The following is an 11214-nucleotide window of genomic DNA, read 5'->3' as shown; positions in this document are numbered from 1 at the left end:
TCTTTGTACACAAGTGATTTATAAATACATTTTTTCTATGGAATATCGGTGTTTTAATAGGTCACGCTCAGTTAATTATGCTAGGTTTGAATCCCGGCAAAATAATATATTCTATGTAATAGACAATTACGAATTGTAATTCATAGTCAAATTTAAAAGCAATTTAAACGAAATCTTAATACGACAAGAGAAAGGTTCGATTCAAGATTCGGAGTTGTACCTCTCGTGAATCAGAATTCGACGTCTTTTAACATCCATGAATATATCAATGTCCTGCATTCTAACGATATATAGTTATTTGGCAAACAGAAACAATAGTGGTCGGTTCCAGTTGATCCAATTAGTGTTGTTCCGTAAGCGAACACAATGCGAGAGCGGCCGCGGGGCGCGCCTAGCTAACAATATCATTATGTAAATCATACTCGATACCAAAAACGAGTCCCCTTAATCACTCGGCTCTTCGATTATAATGGATTTAGAACTAAAACCTAAATAGCCTGTGAGCAGTGGTTCAAACCCAAAGGCCGTGCATTAAACACTGGTGAGCAGCTAATGCTTTTCTATGTGCGTTTAATTACGCACTTACTCATAAGGTCGACATCGACGTCTTAAACCATCCAAGACAAGTTGGAAACTCAAAAGGCTTATCACCTACTTCTGTATAAACAAATATATTTAAAGAAAAAACAACTGACTTATTATTAGCTAAATATACAGATAGATGCTACAACAGTTATTTAATAAGGTTATTTGTACCCCGGTATTACATTATTGTATTAATAAAGGCAGTCACTAATGAAACTGTCTTAAACTAGCATTTGCCTGTAGCCTATCACAATGTTATAATGGAAAGAGGCGTGTGGTGTATTTAAGATCTAATTGCCGCTTCTGTGATGTGCTAATGACACAGTTTTTATTCAACTGAATATTATTTACATATAATATGAGAGAACTATCGCTACAAATAATCGGTGTATTCATTTGCAAAAATATTATTATCAAATTTTTAAAAAACACGCAATTTACGACAGTCTGTAATTTCATTTCAGCTAGAGATTTTAATAGACAAAGTAATAGACATAACATTTATTACTGACAAAACACACACACAGCAACACACAAAATAACAATAATCAAAGGAAAAAGAAAGAGAGAAAGATAGAAAACAACTTTTTTTTCTTTTAAAGAAGAAGGTACGTTTTAAGTGTGTAACGCGTGTGTGCTTTGGTTGTAATTGGCCCTGGCTCCGCATTATGCTGAGGAGCAGACTGTTCCACAGCGCTGGTCATTCTTCCAGAGACCACAGCAGCTAGTTTGCGCTTCAGTCGCAGAAAAAGAATGTAATAATACCAATTCATTGGTGAGTCACAAAAATAGGGTATAACTTGTGTGTAGGTATTTCACATTACAAATATTATAGTACTTTAAGTAGGCCATTATATTAGTGTAGTATTATAATTATTCACTGTTACATAGTAAACGTTTACAAGAATCTTTTTTTTTTATCAGATTTTATACGGAATGATGACAATTAGGGAACTCAAATCTAATTAGGGACTACAAGAAAAATGACTTGATAGAATAGTTTAATTAAAAAACTTACATATTGCAAAGCCTCTTTTATGTTCCAAGCGTCAAAATACCTATTAAACATCGGTGTGTTAATCAGAACTAAGAATCCTGTTGACTTAAACAAAAGTTTTTAAAACACAAAAGAGGTTACCTACCCCGTTACTTAGGTGTCATTGGAATAGTATCTTACTAAAGCTAAACGTTTCAATGGACAGAGTTGACTATAACAGGGGTAAGTGAGTGTTCCGATGTCGCATTGTCTAGTCTAGACACAAATGGCCGGAAGCCAGACAAATCGTCGATCAATCATCATTCGCCGGCCGCCGACGGATATAAAACAAATACCTTTAATATGCACAATTACTTAAACGATAAAACATGTGGAGCAAATGCAACCTCCGTGATTTACAACTGATATTGTAAGCAAAGAGGAATCTTATGTTCTTATATCAGCTAGAGCGGGGTCGAATGCGACTCGTGGAGACATCTAGCGATATCATGGCGAATTTGCAGCGCTACGCATGCGCGCTAACTTTTATTTTAAATATGGCATAGATATGATAATATAAATTTTGGCAGCATTTCCTCACTGTATTCCGATACCTATTCGTTGGGTGAGGAAAGCCTATAGCTACCTACACCTACCAGGCGCCAACTTAAATCTTTAATTAGCGCCTGTGCACTTGAATCCCGCGGCCCAAGAGTCTCTACTCCAAAGGGAACCAAATCGAACTTAGAGGAAAGATTTGGACCGTTTATTATACATTTATACAACCAAAGTTTTTGAATTTATTTTAATTATCTATTTATAATTATTATTATTATTACTATGTAGGTTAAGAAAATTGTAGATAATATACAGTATATTTTTTATATAAATTTAATGTTTATCCTCTTAGTAAGGAAGTGGATCGTGGGATAACAATATTAAATGGTTTTAACTAAGTAAAAAATTTGATTTTATAATTCAAATAACGAATAATAATGTAAATGAATGTGAAGTGATCACCGGATAGCTATGAGATGAATTCGATGGAGGTTCGGTTCCCACGCGACGCGGTTTCAAGGCAAATCACTGTTACTGTGTATATGCTAATCATAATTACCGATTCATTGTCTTACATTAGCTCAATGACTGATGTCACTAAATATCGCTTATTTACAATCAGGTGCCACAAAAAGCGAGAAGATTATCACGAGACTAACTAGTAAATTATTTGTAAACTACCTTATCGCAGACATGTACCAAAAACCGTCTCTGGAAAAGGTACAAGTTGCACTCTATAAGAATAGAATGGATTGAACGATAAAATTCCCAATCGTGTCCTTGGCCCAGTGATGTTAACCTGTTAATTGATCACCAATTGACATCAGGACTCGTGTCAGTATGTCATGGAGTACTCGGGATTAACTAATGTTATTTTGTTGGCAATATCTTCAACTATCCGTCAGTAAAACCCTAGCTATTACAACCACCACTACATGTTTGAATGATGTTTAATCAGAATCGTAAAAACATTTTATTAGTCGCAAAAAAATATGAGATAAAAAAGTAGAACATTATATGCATGCATAATGCTAACTTATATGCCTAAAACCGGCGAAATATAATATTGTTTTTGCATTAATGGAAACAAATTACGGGTATATCATATTTTGGAATATACTTTAACTATCTTTAAATTAATATAATCGGTGAAGAGTTCGATATTAATTTTAAAAACCAATTAATATGAACAAATTGTAATTCAAAAACTATTGTGATGCTTTTTCAGGCAGCTTACCTACTTTATTAATAAAATAACTATTAAATTTACATTCCTAAGTTTAGCTGTTCCTCATTAGTAAGTAATGTAAGAGCCCCATGAACTTGGCTTTCGCTTTGTCTTTAATAGCTAACATATCATCCTAAACTAACACAATAAGCTTAAAAGATTTAAACACTTTCACTATAAAAATACCTATTTTTTTTTATTTAATTAATCTACATAGTTAAAAGTTGCAATTATTTCTAGCCATATGGTAAGTAAGATACTTTAATTTCTTATGTACAAAAAGTAATTTATGAAATAACATTATCAAATAAACTTTATAATAGTAAAATCAAATATATTTATAATATTAACTGTAAAGGAGGCGCTGCAGAAAACCGCTCCTTTTAACTTATGATTCAAAAAAGTGTAATAAATTAAGGTTTAATATAGTGTTCTGTTTTAAAAGTCAATGCTAATAAAATCATACAAAAATATAGATGTATATAATACTAGCAGACCGGCCAAGCGTTGCTGTGGCTAAGGTTTTTGTTATATTACTTACATAGTAGTAAACTATTCAAGGGAAACGGTAGGAGAACACCAGTCACGGGGACCACCATGCTTTTTTGGTGGTTATGCCATTAAATTGTAAATGTGAAACGTTGGTACTTTCAACACAGCGCCATCTGGTAGAATTGTGACTATCAAATAATAAACAAATATTTTGCAATAAAATAATATTGCGGGTATAAATTGAGATGTAAGCTATCCTATCTTTTAAGTTGGACCAAACTACACACGGTGTGCAAATTTGATTGATATCGTTCGGTAGTTTAGGAGTCCATAGCGGACAAACAACGTGACACGTAATTTATATATATTAAGAAGATAATATAAATAGGCAAATATTGTATACACCAAGTGCAATGCGTTAAAAGTGGTGTTTAATCTCTAAACATAGCCGCAACGTGAATAAATAATTTCAGTATTTTTCATTAGTAGTTAAAACGATTTAAAATCTTCAATGTTTATATAATTAGTGAAGGCTAAAAATAAAATTCTAAGCAAATGTTATGTAAGATCGACTTACAAACGTAAAAATTGTGGTTCTAAGTGTGACCGACGCATTAATAAAGTAAATAGTTATAATTATATTCTGACGCAAATTTAGACAAATAAATTAGTAATTTATATCAAATAGAATAACGCGGGTACGGCTAGGAACATTTGCCAGTTGCTAAGCATTCGAAGATGTTACAATGTTATAGCTTCATTGCTGTGCTTAGAAAAAACAAAACAAGCCATAAAGCATAAGGCATGAGTTTATATATAGAATAATCAAGTTCGCCAATCCTTGTAGGATTTGAGAGAACTACAACGCAGAGCTTGACAATTTCCATTATTATATAAGAGTTATAACGATTATTTATTATTATTATTGAGACATAAATAATTACCGCAAGTCTTACAAAAATATTCAAAAACTTATTGCTTAAATTAAAAGAATGTATTATTTGTATTGGTCGATTTAAAATTATTTTTGTGACAAATGAACCCGAATTGCGTACTCGTGTGTAAGGAAGAGGCGTGAAGGCCACATTAATGTAAGACTTGGCGTTATCTGGGACCTTGAGACCGGCAGCCAGCACTATCGACCTGGTGTCATTAACACTCGACGTTACACAAAGAACACTAATTCACATTAATATATTTAAGGGAAATAGGTACCTAAGTGTGGCTGAGTTTCAACTAGAATTTTCTCATTAGGAAACGGATTAATTGATCACTTTGGACTGTTACAAATGTAAATTATTTGTATTTAAAAATATTACAAAATTTTACACTTATTCTTAATCTATTATATAATAATATGTATTATATAAACATTAGTACATGTTTTACGGAAATTGGCCGAATCTACGATAACAAAAGGTAGGTATATTTTCTATACTATGGCTTTTTGTGATACATGTATCTTTTATGCACCCCGAAATTCGTTTTAATTACTGTTTTTATTAAAAGTATAATCAATGTCATTTTTTCAACAAGAACTTAGGTATTTTCTTTAGTAATCAATATACAGATCACTGATTCACAATACTGACTTTAAAAACTATTTTGTACATATAACTCTTAGTTTGCATCTGACTTCAAAGGCTTATAAACGAGTTGTTTTAATTCTTCGAAGTGTTAACTGCAAAGCATATACAATTATGTATTTTTAGATAAATACTTTATTTCCATAATGCATACATATTTGACACATTAATTAAGTTAGTTCTAATTAAAGGGTGAGCCCGTTGATGTCTAACGTATGATCTAATCCCAAAACTTACTCTTTTGCTCATTAATTGTCTATATCGACTAAATATCTAGCACAAAAATTAATTAAAGTAATACAATATATGAAATAAATTGCTGCAATAACAATATAATGTATGGTAAACTAACAATAGTTTTTTTTAAACGTACCAACTCTTCTACGTATTAAACTCCAAACATATTTATAATATTTTGTTGATACATCTTCAAACGTTGATGTTTTGTAAATATTTGCGTGTGTTAAGGCCGTCCGCTTCTCGCGTGGAAAGTTACCGAAGACAAGTGTTCCCAATTCTCGGATTAGGTCGACGTGAATTATTGCCGTTCAATGCAGAGAAAAAATTATCAGATCCATGTCTTCTTTAGATATTAATGTTAGATTAATGACTATCGCTCCGAACTTAGAAAAAATTTCGAAGTCCCAAATCGGTTTCCGTACACGCAACCTTGTATTAATTATGCGTTTAATTTTAAGCTTAAAGTTGCGTACAAATAAAGTTAATATTTAGAAAATATTGTTCGACATTATTACTGAATATAGTAACGCTAATTTTTCAGTTTAATATGAATAAACCAAATAGAAGATGAAGGTATACTGCTAAACAGCAAAAGTACCTTTACTGTATATTTACCTTTAACTTCTTTTAATAATAATATGTATAAATAAATATGTTATTTAAAAAGTGCAATTATAAGTGTGAGAAACAAAGTTATAATTACCTACGATCATTGCTTAATGAATCAAATTGACTCTTCCATTGTTAAATATGAAATTTAGCATTTTTTATAAATTATTTGTGCAAAATATTTACGTATCAATTGCAGTTAAGAGGTGTGAACGACGACATTAAAGCGACTCTATCTGATATAAGAAAGAGAGTGACAAATTAAAGTTTTTCAGTGGTCGATTTCTCCTCGAAGTGAAAACCTCGCATACCCTTATCGGAGTACAGCGCACGCCGCATATCGGGTGAACATTTCACTCGCAACACTTGACTAGGCCCGCGGAATGCCATTTTGTCCATGACCACGTCACGTAATGTTTTTGTCACAAAACATAAGTTATGTGCTTCAGCTGATTGCGCCGTTTACTATTCGTTAATACTTTTTTACAGATTGGCATTTCAATAATGAATTTCGATCATCGCTTTTGCGTGTATGTGCATTTGAATGTTCAGTTTGTACTTAAAACATTAATATAGAAATAGTTTAAGTGTAAATAATTTCATACTCTTGCATAGACGCTAACAAAACTTAATTTCCCCGATTCGTTCAGGCTATCATCTAAGGATCATCAAAACAAATAGGTATCATTTAGTAGAAATAAATGTCGTTTCTGTTTAAAAGAGAAAATAAACAAAGATCAGTTAATAAAGCGAGTTTTGCAAGCGAGTGGTCCCGACCGATTGAGACTAGTTTTTTATCAAGAAATCAAAAAATCCGCAGGTAGCGGGATCGACACCATAGCACACTGGCGATACATTACAATTTATGTTACACAACAGGTATCATATTGTTCAGAAGGGCTTTACTTTATTTTAAATGGAATTCGTTTTCATCTGCATTAACCCTTAATGAAAATAAATACTAATTCCCTATTTCGGAATTTACCAGTCTTAATTCTATACCTACATTTTGTACTGGAGCGAATGTAATGAAGCGCTCATAACGGAAATTTATTAGAACAAGCACACTTAATGAGCATTTATCGTGGCCTAACAAGTAATCCGACACGAATGATAGATTAATTAGAGCAATAGATGTAATGACATGTAAAGTAAGAGCGCGCAGGCGGCGGTGTCTGCGGCCTGTGGCCATACGTTTAGGACGAGAGGAGATAGCTCAAAACATGCGAAACAAACGAATGTGTCAGCTCACTATAGGTGCAGCTTTTTTCGAATGTGTGGACGCTCCATTCGGCCTACCTGCCGCCTCGGCCCTAGCGACTACGGCTTGTGGCCCTATTGACCGGGATTCAATAATACTACCTTGTAAAATATTTACTCTGGTTTATTTAAATACTTAGATAATAATATAAAACATTTTAAGACTAATTATTCATTATTTACCTACTAGAGGCTCGCACTACCACTGCCTTTCGTTTATTACCTACAGTTTATACAGTTATATACATATCAACTTCAACTTCGTTGAGAATAACGGGCTAATTACATTTACAACTGGTCGAATCGGGCGAGCTCTTCACGGAAACAACTAAACATAAGTAAACTAATATGGCCTGCCTCCCGGCTCTCCTCTACGATTACGTCACAAACATTCGGTTACCTCGTTCCAAACTCTACTATACATATTCTTATGGGACAAACAACTTTTTGACAACATTATATAGAAAAAATTTGCGCCACAGAGTTGGCCATAATATAAACTAAGAAAAATAACAAAACAAGTAAAAACATCAGTTAACCATTTGGCATAATGGCTGCAACTTAAGATTGAAATAAATAGTTCAGGTGAGACGTCAGACGTTCAGGCCGTCGGCCGCGGCCGCGGCGGCCCGCGACACTCGCACTTCACTTATTGTTAAATTGCACCTAATGACTCCGTCTCCTACGGCTCACACCCGATTCGCTTTCGTCTCTAATTTACAGTAACGGGCTTAAGAGTTTTATATCCACAGCACGGCACCTCCCGGCCCGGGGAGGCCGTGACGAGCGTTATTCTATAAATAAATTCGATGATACGATCGTCTGTCACGCGAGCGCGGCACGGGCAGTACTTACCGGCGGCACTGCACTGCACTCGTCAGGCGTCACTGCTTGCGAATATCTACACGTATTTACAGGTCCCGCGGGCTAGTGCGGCTCCGCGTAGAAAGGCCGCGGCGGCGCCCACGGGGCGAACTGTTAGTGCGCAGCCAGCGTATGGGCTCCCTGTAGCGCGTGTTGCGCGTGCTGCGCGTGCTGGTGCGCGGCGTGCGGGTGCGAATGTTGCGGCGCGTGTGCCGGATGAGCGTGCGGCGGCGAAAGGGCGGGTGAATGCGCGTGCAGCGGCGGAGAGCCGTGCACGTCGTGCGCGTAATGCCCGTGTCCCATCCCGTCCATCATCTCGCCGCCCAGCGTGTTCGGCGGCGTCATTCGCTTTTCCTTTTGCCGCCGGTTGCAGAACCACACGCGCACCACCTCCTTCTCCAGTTGCAGGCTGTCCGCCAGCGACGTGATCTCCTGCGCCGATGGCTTCGGTTGTTTGTGGAAATGCTGTTCGAGCGCACCCTTCACCGAAACTTCGATGGACGTTCGCTTCTTGCGTTTCCGGCCCTGCGCCGCAATCTTGTCGATGCTGGTCGGGCTCCCCGTCGTCGAGTCGGCCTCCTCCAACCACTTTTGTAACAACGGTTTTAATTTGCACATGTTTTTAAAACTCAACTGAAGCGCCTCGAAGCGGCATATCGTCGTCTGTGAGAAAACGTTGCCGTAGAGCGTTCCGAGCGCGAGCCCGACGTCGGCCTGCGTGAAGCCCAGCTTGATGCGGCGCTGCTTGAATTGCTTCGCGAAGGCTTCGAGATCATCGCTCGTAGGCGTGTCCTCCTCGGGTGGGTCTCGATCCAACGCGTGGTGGTGTAGATGTGGCGAAGGCTGCACATCTCGCAGCATGTGGTGTTGATGCATGGGTACCGGGTATCCGGCGTGAAGCGACACGGGTGATCCCGCACCGTAGTGAGCGGACACCACGGGGGCGTGCCAGCCGCCCTGCAGGTGGCGATGCTCGTGCGGGCCCGACGGCGGTTTGACGTCGGCGTGAGCGTGGTGCTGGTGCATGGCCCACGGGTCGGAGGGAGGCAGCGCGGCCCAAGGATTGAGCGGCGCTCCGGGCGACGGGGAGCCGCCCGCGTGTAAGTGGTGCTGATACTTCATCTCGGCGGGCTCTACGCTGCGCGGCGAAGCAGCGTGATACCCGCTAAGATTGCCGAGGTCCAGCTCACCCGGCATATACGTGGTCGCCGCCATGGCGCCGTACCTCAGATCCACGGTGGACGGCGTCTTGCCGGTTCGAAGGCTCGTGAGCCTTCACCTGGCGCACACGATCGCGAAACGGGCGCGTCAGTCGCGCGGAGCGGCAGCGAGGGCCACCTCACATCACCAAAAACAACAACGAGCGACATGCGCGTGCGTGCTCGACGGCAGCACGGAGCGGACTGGCGTGAGGCGGTCGCGGCGGGCGCGCGCCGGCGCCGAGAGGGGCGGCCCCGCCCAGTGCCGACCGCCTAACCCCTCCCGCCCCGTGCCCCTCGCCCCACGCTCCGACCCCGCTCGCACGGCTCACATCGACACCTTATTATTTACAAACATTATGATTACTCGTGTACGAGTCGCACCACTCACCGCTCACTACTCACCACTGATAACGCACTAAAGCTGCAACTATTACTTTGACCACGTCGCATACTGATCACCTTCTTCACAGAACGTGGTTTACATCGCAACTAAACCGAAAAAGCAACATTACAAGAATACATTGTCGTGATTAGAACCTACACCATAAGTATTACTAATTATTAGTATGTCGGTAACTACTGTACACCCTTAAAATTAGTGTTAAATACAATTTTTAAACAAATAAAATTAAGACTTCTTTTCTCAACTAATTTGTTTTTATGTTATTTGAGATATACTTATTATATCTTTGAGGAGCCAATCTCTGTAGTTAGCTTAATACTTGTTATCATTTTATAATTCAGTGTGATTTGAAAACCACAAAATTGCATTTCCAAAAATTAAATTTCATTTTATTATGAAACTTTCCAAAATATTAATTTGCTAAACTAAACGCTGCTACTTAGAGACATCTAGATGAATACTTTTTTATTTTAAACAGAGGAGTTAGTATTATCCTTTTTCATTAATGGACAGAGGGCCTAATGTTATATTATAGGAAAATGGCTTTTTAGCATTATTTTCTTAACATTTAAAAATGTTGTGTTCCTTTCCCAGAAATTCTATTCTAATGAAATTTCTAATAAAAGATGGTCATGACTTTTTCTGCTAGGATTAAAAATAAACATTGTGTGGGTTCTTTGTAAGGTTTTTTTTTAACATTTTATTTTTAAACCAACAGTTACAAAAACTATTAACGAACGTTATACACATAAAACAATAACAACAAAAATATATTTAATATAAACTAATTTTTCTAAGAAAAGAAAATCAGCCTGATTCCATGTTTATTATCACCATAGATATTTGAATATTGAAAACTTAAGTTAATATTGTAGACTAGATTATCCAATATCAATATCAGACGGAAATATAAAATATTATTTTTCTCGAAATGTTAAACGTTTTATATACTAACAACTAAAATTTTAAACGTAGATTTTTATTGTTATAAAAAACAAGCACAATTTGAAGTTGTACACGTTTAAATCATAAAAGTCGCGCCATCTACCGCTGAGTAGAAGAACTGAATTCACACATTTTTTAATACGAATACAATAAATATGTATATAATATAATTATTTTTAATACACATTTTTATAATTAATTAATATTATTATGTGTTAGATATGACATACATATCTAACTATGATATATGTTGTATATGGATAATT

At 37.2% G+C, this 11214-nt stretch overlaps 1 protein-coding gene across 1 annotated transcript; it reads right to left on the bottom strand.

The window, feature by feature from the left end:
* Nucleotides 1-7640: 7640 nt before the first annotated feature.
* On the bottom strand, nucleotides 7641-9805 carry LOC125056689 (silk gland factor 3). Its single transcript, XM_047659950.1, has one exon. It carries the CDS (start codon nucleotides 9611-9613, stop codon nucleotides 8513-8515), a length of 1101 nt encoding a protein of 366 aa, XP_047515906.1. The 5' UTR covers nucleotides 9614-9805; the 3' UTR covers nucleotides 7641-8512.
* Between the last annotated feature and the right edge of the window lie 1409 nt (nucleotides 9806-11214).

Source organism: Pieris napi, chromosome 15, assembly GCF_905475465.1.
Source record: "Pieris napi chromosome 15, ilPieNapi1.2, whole genome shotgun sequence".
Taxonomy (NCBI): Eukaryota; Metazoa; Arthropoda; class Insecta; order Lepidoptera; family Pieridae; genus Pieris; species Pieris napi.
The sequence above is the reverse complement of the archived record's forward strand: the minus strand, read 5'-3'. Positions and strand labels throughout refer to the sequence as shown.